At 50.3% G+C, this 19589-nt stretch overlaps 1 protein-coding gene across 5 annotated transcripts in view; it reads left to right on the top strand.

Moving 5' to 3' along the window:
* The window catches only part of mtr (5-methyltetrahydrofolate-homocysteine methyltransferase), a 61402-nt gene that overhangs the window by 39410 nt on the left and 2403 nt on the right, over positions 1 to 19589 (top strand). For 4 of the 5 annotated variants that reach the window (XM_071394722.1, XM_071394723.1, XM_071394726.1 and 1 more), the window contains 10 exons: positions 2435 to 2502; positions 2782 to 2902; positions 3084 to 3165; positions 5519 to 5617; positions 6692 to 6767; positions 7180 to 7335; positions 9426 to 9622; positions 11448 to 11648; positions 15560 to 15752; positions 16596 to 16708. In XM_071394722.1, coding sequence (XP_071250823.1) covers positions 2435 to 2502; positions 2782 to 2902; positions 3084 to 3165; positions 5519 to 5617; positions 6692 to 6767; positions 7180 to 7335; positions 9426 to 9622; positions 11448 to 11648; positions 15560 to 15752; positions 16596 to 16708 — 1306 coding nt within the window. Of the gene's footprint in view, positions 1 to 2434; positions 2503 to 2781; positions 2903 to 3083; positions 3166 to 5518; positions 5618 to 6691; positions 6768 to 7179; positions 7336 to 9425; positions 9623 to 11447; positions 11649 to 15559; positions 15753 to 16067; positions 16143 to 16595; positions 16709 to 19589 lie in introns of those variants that run through there. The other variant, XM_071394725.1, reaches the window with a different exon arrangement.

The following is a 19589-nucleotide window of genomic DNA, read 5'->3' on the forward strand; positions in this document are numbered from 1 at the left end:
CCAGGGAGGAAGGGAGGGAGAGGGACCAGGGAGGAGGGGAGGGAGAGGGACCAGGGAGGAGGGGAGGGAGAGGGACCAGGGAGGAAGGGAGGGAGAGGGACCAGGGAGGAGGGGAGGGAGAGGGACCAGGGAGGAGGGGAGGGACCAGGGAGGAGGGGAGGGACCAGGGAGGAGGGGAGGGAGAGGGACCAGGGAGGAGGAGGAGGGAGAGGGACCAGGGAGGAGGGGGAGGGAGAGGGACCAGGGAGGAGGGGGAGGGAGAGGGACCAGGGAGGAGGAGGGAGAGGGACCAGGGAGGAGTAGGAGGGAGAGGGACCAGGGAGGAGGAGGAGGGGAGGGACCGAGGAGGGGAGGGACCAGGGAGAAGGGGGGAGAGGGACCAGGGAGGAGGGGGGAGAGGAACCAGGGAGGAGGGGGGAGAGGAACCAGGGAGGAGGGGGGAGAGGGACCAGGGAGGAGGGGGGAGAGGGACCAGGGAGGAGGGGGACAAGGGAGGAGAGGGACCAGGGAGGAGGGGGGAGAGGGACCAGGGAGGAGGGGGGAGAGGGACCAGGGAGGAGGGGGGAGAGGGACCAGGGAGGAGGGGGGAGAGGGACCAGGGAGAGGGAGGAGGAGAGGGACCAGGGAGGAGGGGGGAGAGGGACCAGGGAGAAGGAGAGGGACCAGGGAGGAGGGGGGAGAGGGACCAGGGAGGAGGAGAGGGACCAGGGAGGAGAAGGAGGAGAGGGACCAGGGAGGAGGGGGGAGAGGGACCAGGGAGGAGGGGGGAGAGAGGGACCAGGGAGAGGGACCAGGGAGGAGGAGGAGGAGAGGAGAAGGAGGAGAGGGACCAGGGAGGAGGGGGGAGAGGGACCAGGGAGGAGAAGGAGGAGAGGGACCAGGGAGGAGGGGGACCAGGGAGGAGGGGGGAGAGGGACCAGGGAGGAGGGGGGAGAGGGACCAGGGAGGAGAAGGAGGAGAGGGACCAAGGAGGAGAAGGAGGAGAGGGACCAAGGAGGAGAAGGAGGAGAGGGACCAGGGAGGAGGGGGGAGAGGGACCAGGGAGAGGGACCAGGGGGAGAGGGAGGAGGGGGGAGAGGGATCAGGGAGGAGAAGGGGGAGAGGGACCAGGGGGAGAGGGACCAGGGGGAGAGGGAGGAGGGGGGAGAGGGACCAGGGAGGAGAAGGAGGAGAGGGACCAGGGGGGGGAGGGACCAGGGAGAGGGACCAGGGGGAGAGGGACCAGGGAGGAGGGGGGAGAGGGACCAGGGAGGAGGGGGGAGAGGGACCAGGGAGGAGAAGGAGGAGAGGGACCAGGGGGGGGAGGGACCAGGGAGAGGGACCAGGGAGGAGGGGGGAGAGGGACCAGGGAGGAGGGGGGAGAGGGACCAGGGAGGAGGGGGGAGAGGGACCAGGGAGGAGGGGGGAGAGGGACCAGGGAGGAGGGGGACCAGGGAGGAGGGGGGAGAGGGACCAGGGAGGAGGGGGGAGAGGGACCAGGGAGGAGGGGGGAGAGGGACCAGGGAGAGGGAGGAGGAGAGGGACCAGGGAGGAGGGGGGAGAGGGACCAGGGAGGAGGGGAGGGCCCAGGGAGAAGGAGAGGGACCAGGGAGGAGAAGGAGGAGAGGGACCAGGGAGGAGGGGGGAGAGGGACCAGGGAGGAGGGGGGAGAGAGGGACCAGGGAGGAGGAGGAGGAGAGGGACCAGGGAGGAGGAGGAGGAGAGGGACCAGGGAGGAGGAGGAGGAGAGGGACCAGGGAGGAGGGGGGAGAGGGACCATGGAGGAGAAGGGGGAGAGGGACCAGGGAGGAGAGGGACCAGGGAGGAGGGGGGAGAGGGACCAGGGAGGAGGGGGGAGAGGGACCAGGGAGGAGGGGGGAGAGGGACCAGGGAGGAGAAGGAGGAGAGGGACCAAGGAGGAGAAGGAGGAGAGGGACCAGGGAGGAGGGGGGAGAGGGACCAGGGAGAGGGACCAGGGGGAGAGGGAGGAGGGGGGAGAGGGACCAGGGAGGAGAAGGAGGAGAGGGACCAGGGGGGGGAGGGACCAGGGAGAGGGACCAGGGGGAGAGGGACCAGGGAGGAGGGGGGAGAGGGACCAGGGAGGAGGGGAGAGAGGGACCAGGGAGGAGAAGGAGGAGAGGGACCAGGGGGGGAGGGACCAGGGAGAGGGACCAGGGGGATAGGGACCAGGGAGGAGGGAGGAGAGGGACCAGGGAGGAGGGGGGGGAGGGACCAGGGAGGAGCGGGACCAGGGAGGGGGGGAGAGGGACCAGGGAGAGGGACCAGGTAGGAGGGGGAGAGGGACCAGGTAGGAGGGAGGAGAGGGACCAGGGATTCAGCATTTCACTGTAAGGTCTAAACCTGTTGTATTCGGCGCATGTGACTAATAAAATGTGATTTGTTCCTGTACCTTTCCATAACCTTGTCCTCACCCCGTTCGGTTTCCTTTTCCTAGAGTGATCGATCTGGGGGTCATGATTCCATGCGACAGGATACTGAGGGAAGCCATCGACTGCAAAGCAGGTGTGTTAACATGAACCTTATGACTTATCAGTTCCACTCTACTGTAGCTCCGCTTTAATCAATAGGAATAACCTGATCCAGCCCAAACTGATCTGGGACCAGGTTAATCACCACTTACTGTCCTGGTGCCACCCAGTCAGACAGGACCAACAGATCTGGGACCAGGCTAGAGGAGGAGTAGGATTGGGACTGAAATCAGAGATGGAATGAGTGAACTACTCTTTTGGAAGTAGTCAACCACAGCCAGCTGAACTTCCTGTGTATCCCTCCGCCCTCCAGACATCATCGGTCTGTCTGGCCTCATCACGCCCTCGCTGGATGAGATGATCTACGTTGCCAAGGAGATGGAGCGGCTTGGGATGAAGACCCCACTGCTGATCGGAGGGGCCACCACCTCCAAGTAAGACACACTTTACCATGACCTTTCAACTCGCTACTTCCTGGCCCCTTGTTGACCCCGTGTCTGATGTGATGCGTACTCTCAACACACACCATCATTAGCTTTACCATGACCTTTCAACTCGCTACTTCCTGGCCCCTTGTTGACCCTGTGTCTGATGTGATGCCTCTGTGTGTAACAGGACCCACACGGCAGTGAAGATCGCTCCCCGTTACAGCTGTCCTGTGGTGCATGTTCTGGATGCTTCCAGGAGTGTGGTGGTGGTACGTACACTACACTGACTAGACACACTACACTTCCTGTCAGTATATACTGGGGTCCTCACTTAGTACAGCCCACACTACACTTCCTGTCAGTATATACTGTAGTCCTCACTTAGTACAGCCCACACTACACTTCCTGTCAGTATATACCGGGGTCCTCACTTAGTACAGCCCACACTACACTTCCTGTCAGTATATACTGGGGTCCTCACTTAGTACAGCCCACACTACACTTCCTGTCAGTATATACTGGGGTCCTCTCTTAGTACAGCCCACACTACACTTCCTGTCAGTATATACTGTAGTCCTCACTTAGGAGGTGTGGTGTGGGCTGTACTAAGAGAGGACCACAGTATATACTGACAGGAAGTGTAGTGTGGGCTGTACTAAGTGAGGACCACAGTATATACTGACAGGAAGTGTAGTGTGGGCTGTACTAAGTGAGGACCACAGTATCTACTGACAGGAGGTGTGGTGTGGGCTGTACTGTCAGTAGATACTGTAGTCCTCTCTTAGTACAGCTGTTAGATGACCCTCCGTGTTGTCTCTGTCAGTGTTCTCAGCTGTTAGATGACCCTCCGTGTTGTCTCTGTCAGTGTTCTCAGCTGTTAGGTGACCCTCCGTGTTGTCTCTGTCAGTGTTCTCAGCTGTTAGGTGACCCTCCGTGTTGTCTCTGTCAGTGTTCTCAGCTGTTAGATGACCCTCCGTGTTGTCTCTGTCAGTGTTCTCAGCTGTTAGATGACCCTCCGTGTTGTCTCTGTCAGTGTTCTCAGCTGTTAGGTGACCCTCCGTGTTGTCTCTGTCAGTGTTCTCAGCTGTTAGATGACCCTCCGTGTTGTCTCTGTCAGTGTTCTCAGCTGTCAGATGACCCTCCGTGTTGTCTCTGTCAGTGTTCTCAGCTGTTAGATGGCCCTCCGTGTTGTCTCTGTCAGTGTTCTCAGCTGTTAGGTGACCCTCCGTGTTGTCTCTGTCAGTGTTCTCAGCTGTTAGATGGCCCTCCGTGTTGTCTCTGTCAGTGTTCTCAGCTGTTAGATGACCCTCCATGTTGTCTCTGTCAGTGTTCTCAGCTGTTAGATGGCCCTCCGTGTTGTCTCTGTCAGTGTTCTCAGCTGTTAGATGACCCTCTGTGTTGTCTCTGTCAGTGTTCTCAGCTGTTAGGTGACCCTCCGTGTTGTCTCTGTCAGTGTTCTCAGCTGTTAGATGACCCTCCATGTTGTCTCTGTCAGTGTTCTCAGCTGTTAGATGACCCTCTGTGTTGTCTCTGTCAGTGTTCTCAGCTGTTAGATGACCCTCTGTGTTGTCTCTGTCAGTGTTCTCAGCTGTTAGATGACCCTCCGTGTTGTCTCTGTCAGTGTTCTCAGCTGTTAGATGACCCTCCGTGTTGTCTCTGTCAGTGTTCTCAGCTGTTAGGTGACCCTCCGTGTTGTCTCTGTCAGTGTTCTCAGCTGTTAGGTGACCCTCCGTGTTGTCTCTGTCAGTGTTCTCAGCTGTTAGATGACCCTCCATGTTGTCTCTGTCAGTGTTCTCAGCTGTTAGATGACCCTCCGTGTTGTCTCTGTCAGTGTTCTCAGCTGTTAGATGACCCTCCATGTTGTCTCTGTCAGTGTTCTCAGCTGTTAGATGACCCTCCGTGTTGTCTCTGTCAGTGTTCTCAGCTGTTAGATGACCCTCTGTGTTGTCTCTGTCAGTGTTCTCAGCTGTTAGGTGACCCTCCGTGTTGTCTCTGTCAGTGTTCTCAGCTGTTAGATGACCCTCTGTGTTGTCTCTGTCAGTGTTCTCAGCTGTTAGATGACCCTCCGTGTTGTCTCTGTCAGTGTTCTCAGCTGTTAGGTGACCCTCCGTGTTGTCTCTGTCAGTGTTCTCAGCTGTTAGATGACCCTCCGTGTTGTCTCTGTCAGTGTTCTCAGCTGTTAGATGACCCTCCGTGTTGTCTCTGTCCGTGTTGTCAGCTGTTAGATGACCCTCTGTGTTGTCTCTGTCAGTGTTCTCAGCTGTTAGATGACCCTCCGTGTTGTCTCTGTCAGTGTTCTCAGCTGTTAGGTGACCCTCCGTGTTGTCTCTGTCAGTGTTCTCAGATGACCCTCCGTGTTGTCTCTGTCAGTGTTCTCAGCTGTCAGATGACCCTCCGTGTTGTCTCTGTCAGTGTTCTCAGCTGTTAGATGACCCTCCATGTTGTCTCTGTCAGTGTTCTCAGCTGTTAGATGACCCTCCGTGTTGTCTCTGTCAGTGTTCTCAGCTGTTAGATGACCCTCCGTGTTGTCTCTGTCAGTGTTCTCAGCTGTTAGGTGACCCTCTGTGTTGTCTCTGTCAGTGTTCTCAGCTGTTAGGTGACCCTCCGTGTTGTCTCTGTCAGTGTTCTCAGCTGTTAGATGAGAATGTGAAGGAGGAGTTCTTTGAGGAGACGACAGAGGAGTACGAAGACATCAGACAGGACCACTACGACTCTCTAAAGGTGAGGAACACACACACACAGATCAACACACGCACGTAACACACACACTGGACCACTACAACACTCTGAAGGAGAGTAGTATCATTGGATGAAGTCTAGGGCTCTGTATTAGGAACAGACTGTCCTGTCCTGTAACAGTCTAGAAGGGAGGAGTTGTTCTAGTCTAACAGACTGTTCTGGAACAGTCTAGAAGGGAGGAGGAGTTCCAGTCTAACAGACTGTCCTGTCCTGTCCTGTAACAGTCTAGAAGGGAGGAGTTGTTCTAGTCTAACAGACTGTTCTGGAACAGTCTAGAAGGGAGGAGGAGTTCCAGTCTAACAGACTGTCCTGTCCTGTTCTGGAACAGTCTAGAAGGGAGGATTAGTTCCAGTCTAACAGACTGTCCTGTCCTGGAACAGTCTAGAAGGGAGGAGTTGTTCCAGTCTAACAGACTGTCCTGTCCTGGAACAGTCTAGAAGGGAGGAGGTGTTCCAGTCTAACAGACTGTCCTGTCCTGGAACAGTCTAGAAGGGAGGAGTTGTTCCAGTCTAACAGACTGGCCTGTTCTGGAACAGTCTAGAAGGGAGGAGGAGTTCCAGTCTAACAGACTGTCCTGTCCTGTTCTGGAACAGTCTAGAAGGGAGGAGGAGTTCCAGTCTAACAGACTGTCCTGTCCTGGAACAGTCTAGAAGGGAGGAGTTGTTCCAGTCTAACAGACTGGCCTGTCCTGTCCTGGAACAGTCTAGAAGGGAGGAGGAGTTCCAGTCTAACAGACTGTCCTGTACTGGAACAGTCTAGAAGGGAGGAGTTGTTCCAGTCTAACAGACTGTCCTGTCCTGGAACAGTCTAGAAGGGAGGAGGAGTTCCAGTCTAACAGACTGTCCTGTCCTGTTCTGGAACAGTCTAGAAGGGAGGAGTAGTTCCAGTCTAAGGGCCACAGTGGCAGGGTTAGGACTACTACAGTTGATGAATCCTGGTCCTCCACCGGTCCAGGGTCGTAGCTGGTAGTTTGGTACACTACACTGTAATGGCTGGGCTGTCTGACAGCTGTTCAGGTAGATGATGAAAGGAGTCTCTGTGTGTCTGTGTTCTCAGGAGAGACGCTTCCTGTCTCTAGCCCAGGCCAGGGAGAAAGGACTCCACGTGGACTGGCTGTCTCAGACCAAACCAGGTACGACACTAATTCACTGGGATCACCTGTCCTCCAGGACTTCAGGAAGTCATTTGTCTGCTTGTCATTGGAATTGAAATGATGAGACTTATTTCTGTCTGACCGATGTAGGTCATATTTTGATAGAAAATACCTTGACAATGGTGACTGATCCTCTCTCTCTCTCTCTCTCTCTCTCTGTCTCTCTCTCTCTCTCTCTCTCTCTCTCTCTCTCTCTCTCTCTCTTTCTCTCTCTCTCTCTCTCTCTCTCCCTTTCTCCCTCCCTCTCTCTCTCTCCCTCCCTCTCTCTCTCTCTCTTTCTCTCTCACTCTCCCTCTCTCCCGCTCTCTCTCCCGCTCTCCCCCTTCCTCCCTCTCTCCCTCCCTCCCCCCCTTCCTCTCTCTCCCCCTCCCTCTCCCTCCCCCCCCGTCAGTGTGTCCTCAGTTCCTGGGTACCCGTGTGTTTGAGGGGTATGATCTGCGGAGGCTGGTGGACTATATAGACTGGAAGCCTTTCTTTGACGTGTGGCAGCTGAGAGGGAAGTACCCTAACAGAGGGTACCCCAAGATCTTCAAGGACAAAACCGTGGGTACGTAGAGGCCACAGAGATGCATGTAATGCTATTGCCATTCTAGTGTTGGGATTTGTAGTTCTATGGAGAAGGTGATGCTGTCGCCATTCTAGTGATTTGTAGTTCTATGGAGAAGGTGATGCTATCGCCATTCTAGTGTTGGGATTTGTAGTTCTATGGAGAAGGTGATGCTGTCGCCATTCTAGTGATTTGTAGTTCTATGGAGAAGGTGATGCTATCGCCATTCTAGTGTTGGGATTTGTAGTTCTATGGAGAAGGTGCGTTCCTGCCATCCCTTCAGACCGTTCAGAGGCTGGTGTCTGAACTCTTAGATGGCACCAGTCAGTTTAACCTTCACATGGGATCCAAGAAAGAGGTTATCCCCTTTGGGAATTCTGAGTTCAAAGTCCTTCCCACATCAGCAGTGGTGTAATGTTGGACCTGTGGTTGACAGGTGTAATGTTGGACCTGTGGTTGACAGGTGTAATGTAATGTTGGACCTGTGGTTGACAGGTGTAATGTAATGTTGGACCTGTGGTTGACAGGTGTAATGTAATGTTGGACCTGTGGTTGACAGGTGTAATGTAATGTTGGACCTGTGGTTGACAGGTGTAATGTAATGTTGGACCTGTGGTTGACAGGTGTAATGTAATGTTGGACCTGTGGTTGACAGGTGTAATGTAATGTTGGACCTGTGGTTGACAGGTGTAATGTTGGACCTGTGGTTGACAGGTGTAATGTAATGTTGGACCTGTGGTTGACAGGTGTAATGTAATGTTGGACCTGTGGTTGACAGGTGTAATGTAATGTTGGACCTGTGGTTGACAGGTGTAATATAATGTTGGACCTGTGGTTGACAGGTGTAATGTAATGTTGGACCTGTGGTTGACAGGTGTAATATAATGTTGGACCTGTGGTTGACAGGTGTAATATAATATTGGACCTGTGGTTGACAGGTGTAATATAATATTGTACCTGTGGTTGACAGGTGTAATATAATATTGTGGTTGGTTGACAGGTGTAATATAATATTGTGGTTGATTGACAGGTGTAATATAATATTGTGGTTGATTGACAGGTGTAATATGATAACCTACCTGTGGTTGATTGACAGGTGTAATATAATATTGTATATAATGTTATAATGGACCTGTACAGGTGAGGAGGCTGTGTGATGACGCCCAGCGACTCCTCAACAGACTGATAGATAATAATGTCATGTTATAATGTTATAATGGACCTGTACAGGTGAGGAGGCTGTGTGATGACGCCCAGCGGCTCCTCAACAGACTGATAGATAATAATGTCATGTTATAATGGACCTGTACAGGTGAGGAGGCTGTGTGATGACGCCCAGCGACTCCTCAACAGACTGATAGATAATAATGTCATGTTATAATGGACCTGTACAGGTGAGGAGGCTGTGTGATGACGCCCAGCGGCTCCTCAACAGACTGATAGATAATAATGTCATGTTATAATGGACCTGTACAGGTGAGGAGGCTGTGTGATGACGCCCAGCGGCTCCTCAACAGACTGATAGATAATAATGTCATGTTATAATGTTATAATGGACCTGTACAGGTGAGGAGGCTGTGTGATGACGCCCAGCGGCTCCTCAACAGACTGATAGATAATAATGTCATGTTATAATGGACCTGTACAGGTGAGGAGGCTGTGTGATGACGCCCAGCGGCTCCTCAACAGACTGATAGATAATAATGTCATGTTATAATGTTATAATGGACCTGTACAGGTGAGGAGGCTGTGTGATGACGCCCAGCGGCTCCTCAACAGACTGATAGATAATAATGTCATGTTATAATGTTATAATGGACCTGTACAGGCTCGGAGGGTGTTTGGTGACGCCCAGCGACCCCTCAACAGACTGATAGATAATAATGTCATGTTATAATGTTATAATGGACCTGTACAGGTGAGGAGGGTGTTTGGTGACGCCCAGCGACTCCTCAACAGACTGATAGATAATAATGTCATGTTATAATGGACCTGTACAGGTGAGGAGGCTGTGTGATGACGCCCAGCGACTCCTCAACAGACTGATAGATAATAATGTCATGTTATAATGTTATAATGGACCTGTACAGGTGAGGAGGCTCGGAGGGTGTTTGATGATGCCCAGCGGCTCCTCAACAGACTGATAGATAATAAGGGTCTCTGTGGGCGTGGCCTGGTGGGCTTCTGGCCCGCCCAGAGTGTAGGAGACGACATCCAGGTGTACGACCATGACGTCACACCTCGCTCCGCCACGCCCCTCGCCACCTTCTACGGACTACGCCAACAGGTGAGTACGTGACACGTATGCTTGGCATGCACATGACCAATAGGGCTTGACCTATGACTGTGTGACCAGCACCCGCTGTCTCTCTCTCCTCCCTGCTGTCTCTCTCTCCTCCCCGCTGTCTCTCTCTCCTCCCTGCTGTCTCTCTCTCCTCCCTGCTGTCTCTCTCTCCTCCCTGCTGTCTCTCTCTCCTCCCTGCTGTCTCTCTCTCCTCCCTGCTGTCTCTCTCTCCTCCCTGCTGTCTCTCTCTCCTCCCTGCTGTCTCTCTCTCCTCCCTGCTGTCTCTCTCTCTCTCCTCCCTGCTGTCTCTCTCTCTCTCCTCCCTGCTGTCTCTCTCTCTCTCCTCCCTGCTGTCTCTCTCTCTCTCCTCCCTGCTGTCTCTCTCTCCTCCCTGCTGTCTCTCTCTCCTTCCTGCTGTCTCTCTCTCCTCCCTGCTGTCTGTCTCTCTCTCCTCCCTGCTGTCTCTCTCTCTCTCCTCCCTGCTGTCTCTCTCTCTCTCCTCCCTGCTGTCTCTCTCTCTCTCCTCCCTGCTGTCTCTCTCTCTCTCCTCCCTGCTGTCTCTCTCTCCTCCCTGCTGTCTCTCTCTCCTTCCTGCTGTCTCTCTCTCCTCCCTGCTGTCTGTCTCTCTCTCCTCCCTGCTGTCTCTCTCTCTCTTCTCCCTGCTGTCTCTCTCTCTCTCCTCCCTGCTGTCTCTCTCTCCTCCCTGCTGTCTCTCTCTCCTTCCTGCTGTCTCTCTCTCCTCCCTGCTGTCTCTCTCTCCTCCCTGCTGTCTCTCTCTCCTCCCTGCTGTCTCTCTCTCCTCCCTGCTGTCTCTCTCTCCTCCCTGCTGTCTCTCTCTCCTCCCCGCTGTCTCTCTCTCCTCCCCGCTGTCTCTCTCTCCTCCCCGCTGTCTCTCTCTCTCTCCTCCCCGCTGTCTCTCTCTCTCTCCTCCCTGCTGTCTTTCTCTCTCTCCTCCCTGCTGTCTCTCTCTCTCTCCTCCCTGCTGTCTCTCTCTCTCTCCTCCCTGCTGTCTCTCTCTCTCTCCTCCCTGCTGTCTCTCTCTCTCTCCTCCCTGCTGTCTCTCTCTCTCTCCTCCCTGCTGTCTCTCTCTCTCTCTCCTCCCTGCTGTCTCTCTCTCTCTCCTCCCTGCTGTCTCTCTCTCTCTCCTCCCTGCTGTCTCTCTCTCTCTCCTCCCTGCTGTCTCTCTCTCTCTCCTCCCTGCTGTCTCTCTCTCTCTCCTCCCTGCTGTCTCTCTCTCTCTCTCCCTGCTGCCTGCTGTCTCTCTCTGCTGCTCCTCTCCCTGCTGTCTCTCTCTCTCTCCTCCCCGCTGTCTCTCTCTCTCTCCTCCCTGCTGTCTCTCTCTCCTCCCTGCTGTCTCTCTCTCCTCCCTGCTGTCTCTCTCTCCTCCCTGCTGTCTCTCTCTCCTCCCTGCTGTCTCTCTCTCTCTCCTCCCTGCTGTCTCTCTCTCTCTCTCTCTCCTCCCTGCTGTCTCTCTCTCTCTCCTCCCTGCTGTCTCTCTCTCTCTCCTCCCCGCTGTCTCTCTCTCCTCCCTGCTGTCTCTCTCTCCTCCCTGCTGTCTCTCCTCCCTGCTGTCTCTCTCTCCTCCCCGCTGTCTCTCTCTCCTCCCCTCTCTCTCCTCCCTGCTGTCTCTCTCTCCTCCCTGCTGTCTCTCTCTCCTCCCTGCTGTCTCTCTCTCCTCCCTGCTGTCTCTCAATCAATGGACCAGCGGACTAAATACATCTGGGTCGACCAACAGCCTATGGACCAATCAATGGACGAGCGGACTAAATGGGGTCAACCCTAATAACACAAGCATGTATATGTAAGATAACTGTGTTTTGTCTTGTAGGCAGAGAAGGACAGTGCCAGCTCAGACCCCTACTACTGCCTGTCTGACTTCGTGGCCCCGAGGGCCAGCGGTGTGTCTGACTACATGGGGATGTTTGCTGTAGCTGTGTTCGGAGCGGAGGAGCTGAGCAAACAGTTTGAGACCCAGGGAGACGACTACAACAGTATCATGGTCAAGGCTTTGGCTGACCGCCTGGCTGAGGTATGGACTCTAGTGTTACTATACTGACCGCCTGGCTGAGGTATGGACTCTAGTGTTACTATACTGACCGCCTGGCTGAGGTATGGACTCTAGTGTTACTATACTGACCGTCTGGCTGAGGTATGGACTCTAGTGTTACTATACTGACGTCTAGCTGAGGTATGGACTCTAGTGTTACTATACTGACGTCTAGCTGAGGTATGGACTCTAGTGTTACTATACTGACGTCTAGCTGAGGTATGGACTCTAGTGTTACTGACGTCTAGCTGAGGTATGGACTCTAGTGTTACTATACTGACGTCTAGCTGAGGTATGGACTCTAGTGTTACTGACGTCTAGCTGAGGTATGGACTCTAGTGTTACTATACTGACGTCTAGCTGAGGTATGGACTCTAGTGTTACTATACTGACGTCTAGCTGAGGTATGGACTCTAGTGTTACTATACTGACGTCTAGCTGAGGTATGGACTCTAGTGTTACTGACGTCTAGCTGAGGTATGGACTCTAGTGTTACTATACTGACGTCTAGCTGAGGTATGGACTCTAGTGTTACTATACTGACCACCTGGCTGAGGTATGGACTCTAGTGTTACTATACTGACACCTAGCTGAGGTATGGACTCTAGTGTTACTATACTGACCGCCTGGCTGAGGTATGGACTCTAGTGTTACTATACTGACGTCTAGCTGAGGTATGGACTCTAGTGTTACTATACTGACGTCTAGCTGAGGTATGGACTCTAGTGTTACTATACTGACGTCTAGCTGAGGTATGGACTCTAGTGTTACTATACTGACGTCTAGCTGAGGTATGGACTCTAGTGTTACTATACTGACGTCTAGCTGAGGTATGGACTCTAGTGTTACTATACTGACGTCTAGCTGAGGTATGGACTCTAGTGTTACTATACTGACACCTAGCTGAGGTATGGACTCTAGTGTTACTATACTGACGTCTAGCTGAGGTATGGACTCTAGTGTTACTATACTGACACCTGGCTGAGGTATGGACTCTAGTGTTACTATACTGACGTCTAGCTGAGGTATGGACTCTAGTGTTACTGACGTCTAGCTGAGGTATGGACTCTAGTGTTACTATACTGACACCTGGCTGAGGTATGGACTCTAGTGTTACTATACTGACGTCTAGCTGAGGTATGGACTCTAGTGTTACTATACTGACGTCTAGCTGAGGTATGGACTCTAGTGTTACTATACTGACGCCTAGCTGAGGTATGGACTCTAGTGTTACTATACTGACGTCTAGCTGAGGTATGGACTCTAGTGTTACTATACTGACACCTAGCTGAGGTATGGACTCTAGTGTTACTATACTGACCGTCTAGCTGAGGTATGGACTCTAGTGTTACTATACTGACACCTAGCTGAGGTATGGACTCTAGTGTTACTATACTGACGTCTAGCTGAGGTATGGACTCTAGTGTTACTATACTGACGTCTAGCTGAGGTATGGACTCTAGTGTTACTATACTGACGTCTAGCTGAGGTATGGACTCTAGTGTTACTATACTGACGTCTAGCTGAGGTATGGACTCTAGTGTTACTATACTGACCGTCTAGCTGAGGTATGGACTCTAGTGTTACTATACTGACACCTAGCTGAGGTATGGACTCTAGTGTTACTATACTGACCGCCTGGCTGAGGTATGGACTCTAGTGTTACTATACTGACGTCTAGCTGAGGTATGGACTCTAGTGTTACTATACTGACGTCTAGCTGAGGTATGGACTCTAGTGTTACTATACTGACGTCTAGCTGAGGTATGGACTCTAGTGTTACTATACTGACGTCTAGCTGAGGTATGGACTCTAGTGTTACTATACTGACACCTAGCTGAGGTATGGACTCTAGTGTTACTATACTGACACCTAGCTGAGGTATGGACTCTAGTGTTACTATACTGACACCTAGCTGAGGTATGGACTCTAGTGTTACTATACTGACCGTCTAGCTGAGGTATGGACTCTAGTGTTACTATACTGACGTCTAGCTGAGGTATGGACTCTAGTGTTACTATACTGACGTCTAGCTGAGGTATGGACTCTAGTGTTACTATACTGACGTCTAGCTGAGGTATGGACTCTAGTGTTACTATACTGACGTCTAGCTGAGGTATGGACTCTAGTGTTACTATACTGACGTCTAGCTGAGGTATGGACTCTAGTGTTACTATACTGACGTCTAGCTGAGGTATGGACTCTAGTGTTACTATACTGACGTCTAGCTGAGGTATGGACTCTAGTGTTACTATACTGACGTCTAGCTGAGGTATGGACTCTAGTGTTACTATACTGACGTCTAGCTGAGGTATGGACTCTAGTGTTACTATACTGACACCTAGCTGAGGTATGGACTCTAGTGTTACTATACTGACGTCTAGCTGAGGTATGGACTCTAGTGTTACTATACTGACCGTCTAGCTGAGGTATGGACTCTAGTGTTACTATACTGACGTCTAGCTGAGGTATGGACTCTAGTGTTACTATACTGACCGTCTAGCTGAGGTATGGACTCTAGTGTTACTATACTGACGTCTAGCTGAGGTATGGACTCTAGTGTTACTATACTGACGTCTAGCTGAGGTATGGACTCTAGTGTTACTATACTGACCGCCTGGCTGAGGTATGGACTCTAGTGTTACTATACTGACACCAATAGGAAGCCGTACATGACAGACTGATAACTACAGGCCAATAGGAAGCCGTACATGACAGACTGATAACTACAGGCCAATAGGAAGCCATACATGACAGACTGATAACTACAGGCCAATAGGAAGCCGTACATGCCAGACTGATCACTACAGGCCAATAGGAAGCCGTACGTGACAGACTGATAACTACAGGCCAATAGGAAGCCGTACATGACAGACTGATAACTACAGGCCAATAGGAAGCCGTACATGACAGACTGATAACTACAGGCCAATAGGAAGCCGTACATGACAGACTGATCACTACAGGCCAATAGGAAGCCGTACATGACAGACTGATAACTACAGGCCAATAGGAAGCCGTACATGACAGACTGATAACTACAGGCCAATAGGAAGCCGTACATGACAGACTGATAACTACAGGCCAATAGGAAGCCGTACATGACAGACTGATAACTACAGGCCAATAGGAAGCCATACATGACAGACTGATCACTACAGGCCAATAGGAAGCCATACATGACAGACTGATCACTACAGGCCAATAGGAAGCCGTACATGACAGACTGATAACTACAGGCCAATAGGAAGCCATACATGACAGACTGATAACTACAGGCCAATAGGAAGCCGTACATGCCAGACTGATAACTACAGGCCAATAGGAAGCCGTACATGACAGACTGATCACTACAGGCCAATAGGAAGCCGTACATGACAGACTGATAACTACAGGCCAATAGGAAGCCGTACATGACAGACTGATCACTACAGGCCAATAGGAAGCCGTACATGACAGACTGATCACTACAGGCCAACAGGAAGCCATACATGACAGACTGATAACTACAGGCCAATAGGAAGCCGTACATGACTGATAACTACAGGCCAATAGGAAGCCGTACCTGACAGACTGATAACTACAGGCCAATAGGAAGCCGTACCTGACAGACTAACTACAGGCCAATAGGAAGCCATACCTGACAGACTAACTACAGGCTAATAGGAAGCCATACATGACAGACTGATAACTACAGGCCAATAGGAAGCCATACATAACAGACTGATAACTACAGGCCAATAGGAAGCCATACATGACAGACTGATCACTACAGCCCAATAGGAAGCCGTACCTGACAGACTAACTACAGGCCAATAGGAAGCCACTAAAAGGCCAGGTGAACAGTGAGAGTCCGTGAGAAGCTAAAGGTCTGTACGTCTCCCGCCCGCCAGGCGTTTGCCGAGGAGCTCCACGCCAGGGTGCGTCGGGAGCTGTGGGCCTATAGCGTGGAGGAAAACCTCCCGACTGAGGACATGCACAGGATCCGTTACGAGGGCATCAGGCCGGCCGCGGGATACCCCTCCCAGCCTGACCACACTGAGAAGACCGCCATGTGGACGCTGGGCGAGGTGGAGGACAAGACGGGTAAAGGCTCTTTCTCTCACCACCTCCTCTCCTTTTCATCTGAACTGATCTGAAACAACTGACCAGGTGAAAGACAACCTCATGAGGAGCTTCCAGCCATATTGTTTTCCACCTGTCCAGTCTTCTCCTATCAGTGCAGATGAAGGTCTAATTGAGATGGGGGGGGGGGGTGGTGTAGAGTAGTTTCTGCATCGTAGACTTCTTTCTGTGTTGGTTGGCTTTTATGACTGATAACTACCCCCCAAAATCCCAGCCGCTTGAGGAAGTCTCTAAATGAGGTTTTTTGACGATGATGATGTCTGGTGTTTTTTCCAGGTATCAAGTTGACTGAGTCTCTGGTGTTTTTCCAGGTATCTAGTTGACTGAGTCTCTGGTGTTTTTCCAGGTATCAAGTTGACTGAGTCTCTGGTGTTTTTTCCAGGTATCAAGTTGACTGAGTCTCTGGTGTTTTTCCAGGTATCAAGTTGACTGAGTCTCTGGTGTTTTTCCAGGTATCAAGTTGACTGAGTCTCTGGTGTTTTTCCAGGTATCAAGTTGACTGAGTCTCTGGTGTTTTTCCAGGTATCTAGTTGACTGAGTCTCTGGTGTTTTTCCAGGTATCAAGTTGACTGAGTCTCTGGTGTTTTTCCCAGGTATCAAGTTGACTGAGTCTCTGGTGTTTTTCCCAGGTATCAAGTTGACTGAGTCTCTGGTGTTTTTCCAGGTATCAAGTTGACTGAGTCTCTGGTGTTTTTCCAGGTATCAAGTTGACTGAGTCTCTGGTGTTTTTCCAGGTATCAAGTTGACTGAGTCTCTGGTGTTTTTCCAGGTATCAAGTTGACTGAGTCTCTGGTGTTTTTCCAGGTATCAAGTTGACTGAGTCTCTGGCCATGACCCCAGCAGCTGCTGTCTCTGGGCTGTACTTCTCGAACCCTAAAGCCACCTACTTCGCAGTGGGAAAGATCACCAGAGAGCAGGTACTGAAACAGGCTCAGATGGGATTCATTTAGAGGTTTAATGTAACTGATTAACAGTCCACCACAAGGGGGTTTAATGTAACTGATTAACAGTCCACCACAAGGGGGTTTAATGTAACTGATTAACAGCCCACCACAAGGGGGTTTAATGTAACTGATTAACAGCCCACCACAAGGGGGTTTAATGTAACTGATTAACAGTCCACCACAAGGGGGTTTAATGTAACTGATTAACAGCCCACCACAAGGGGGTTTAATGTAACTGATTAACAGTCCACCACAAGGGGTTTAATGTAACTGATTAACAGTCCACCACAAGGGGGTTTAATGTAACTGATTAACAGCCCACCACAAGGGGGTTTAATGTAACTGATTAACAGTCCACCACAAGGGGGTTTAATGTAACTGATTAACAGTCCACCACAAGGGGGTTTAATGTAACTGATTAACAGCCCACCACAAGGGGGCGATGTAACTGATTAACAGCCCACCACAAGGGGGCGATGTAACTGATTAACAGTCCACCACAAGGGGGTTTAATGTAACTGATTAACAGCCCACCACAAGGGGTTTAATGTAACTGATTAACAGTCCACCACAAGGGGTTTAATGTAACTGATTAACAGCCCACCACAAGGGGTTTAATGTAACTGATTAACAGCCCACCACAAGGGGGTTTAATGTAACTGATTAACAGTCCACCACAAGGGGGTTTAATGTAACTGATTAACAGTCCACCACAAGGGGGTTTAATGTAACTGATTAACAGCCCACCACAAGGGGTTTAATGTAACTGATTAACAGTCCACCACAAGGGGTTTAATGTAACTGATTAACAGCCCACCACAAGGGGTTTAATGTAACTGATTAACAGCCCACCACAAGGGGGTTTAATGTAACTGATTAACAGTCCACCACAAGGGGGTTTAATGTAACTGATTAACAGCCCACCACAAGGGGGTTTAATGTAACTGATTAACAGTCCACCACAAGGGGGTTTAATGTAACTGATTAACAGCCCACCACAAGAGGGCGATGTTTTCAAACCTAACTGACTGACACTTGGGCTCCCGAGTGGCGCAGCGGTCTAAGGCACTGCATCCTCAGTGCAAGAGGCGTCACTACAGTCGCCGGTTCGAATCCTGTCTAAAAGCTCTGCAGTTGTATATTTGTTTTGCTAATTTAGTAGCACGTTAGCTATCTAGCTAAGTGGTTAGCTTCTTCCCAAATCAAGCATTGGCCGAGTAACAGGAGAGAATCCCCTCCTGAATCAGGAGCCTTACTGTCTAATATATGTTTTGTGCAGCAAACTGAGTAGCATTTTTGATGGTAGTTTAGGTCAGAAACTGTCCAAAATGTTCGCAATGCGCTCGTGTACATGGGGCGGCAGTACATGGGGCGGCAGTACTTGGGGCGGCAGTACTTGGGGCGGCAGGTAGCCTAGTGGTTAGAGCGTTGGGCCGCTAACCGAAAGGTTGCTGGATCAAATCCCCGAGCTGACAAGGTAAAAATCTGTCGTTCTGCACTTGAACAAGGCAGTTAACCCACTGTTCCCCGGTAGGCCGTCATTGTAAATAAAACTGTGTTCTTAACTGACAGCCATCACCAAGTACCCATCAGTCTATATACCTCCATTCATACAGAGGCTTCTGCCATCATCATCGTTAGACTAGAATAGGTTTATTTGAGCAGTGTGGGTGTGGCTTACCCGCCGTCGTGAGGGATGCCACCGCCACGATAAAGTGGTACTCATAAACATTGTTCAAGTTCGGCACGTCTGGTCTCATCACCTACTTGGTATGTCATGACATTATACTAATGTCTGGTATGTCATGACATTATACTAATGTCTGGTATGTCATGACATTATACTAATGTCTGGTATGTCATGACATTATGTTAATGTGTGGTATGTCATGACATTATACTAATGTCTGGTATGTCATGACATTATGTTAATGTGTGGTATGTCATGACATTATACTAATGTGTGGTATGTCATGTCATTATGTTAATGTGTGGTATGTCATGACATTATGTTAATGTGTGGTATGTCATGACATTATGTTAATGTGTGGTATGTCATGACATTATACTAATGTGTGGTATGTCATGACATTATGTTAATGTGTGGTATGTCATGACATTATACTAATGTGTGGTATGTCATGTCATTATGTTAATGTGTGGTATGTCATGACATTATGTTAATGTGTGGTATGTCATGACATTATACTAATGTGTGGTATGTCATGACATTATACTAATGTGTGGTATGTCATGACATTATGTTAATGTGTGGTATGTCATGACATTATGTTAATGTGTGGTATGTCATGACATTATACTAATGTGTGGTATGTCATGACATTATGTTAATGTGTGGTATGTCATGACATTATACTAATGTCTGGTATGTCATGTCATTATGTTAATGTGTGGTATGTCATGACATTATACTAATGTCTGGTATGTCATGTCATTATGTTAATGTCTGGTATGTCATGACATTATATTAATGTGTGGTATGTCATGACATTATGCTAATGTCTGGTATGTCATGACATTATGCTAATGGGTGGTATGTAATGGCATTATGTTAATGTGTGGTTTGTAATGTCATTATGTTAATGTGTGGTATGTCTTGACATTATGTTAATGTATGGTTTGTAATGTCATTATGTTAATGTGTGGTATGTCATGACATTATGTTAATGTGTGGTTTGTAATGTCATTATGTTAATGTGTGGTATGTCATGACATTATGTTAATGTCTGGTATGTCTTGACATTATGTTAATGGTGGTAATGTGTGGTATGTCATCACATTATGTTAATGTGTGGTATGTCTTGACATTATGTTAATATGTGGTATGTCTTGA

The sequence above is a fragment of the Salvelinus alpinus genome, chromosome 3, assembly GCF_045679555.1.
Source record: "Salvelinus alpinus chromosome 3, SLU_Salpinus.1, whole genome shotgun sequence".
Taxonomy (NCBI): domain Eukaryota; kingdom Metazoa; phylum Chordata; class Actinopteri; order Salmoniformes; family Salmonidae; genus Salvelinus; species Salvelinus alpinus.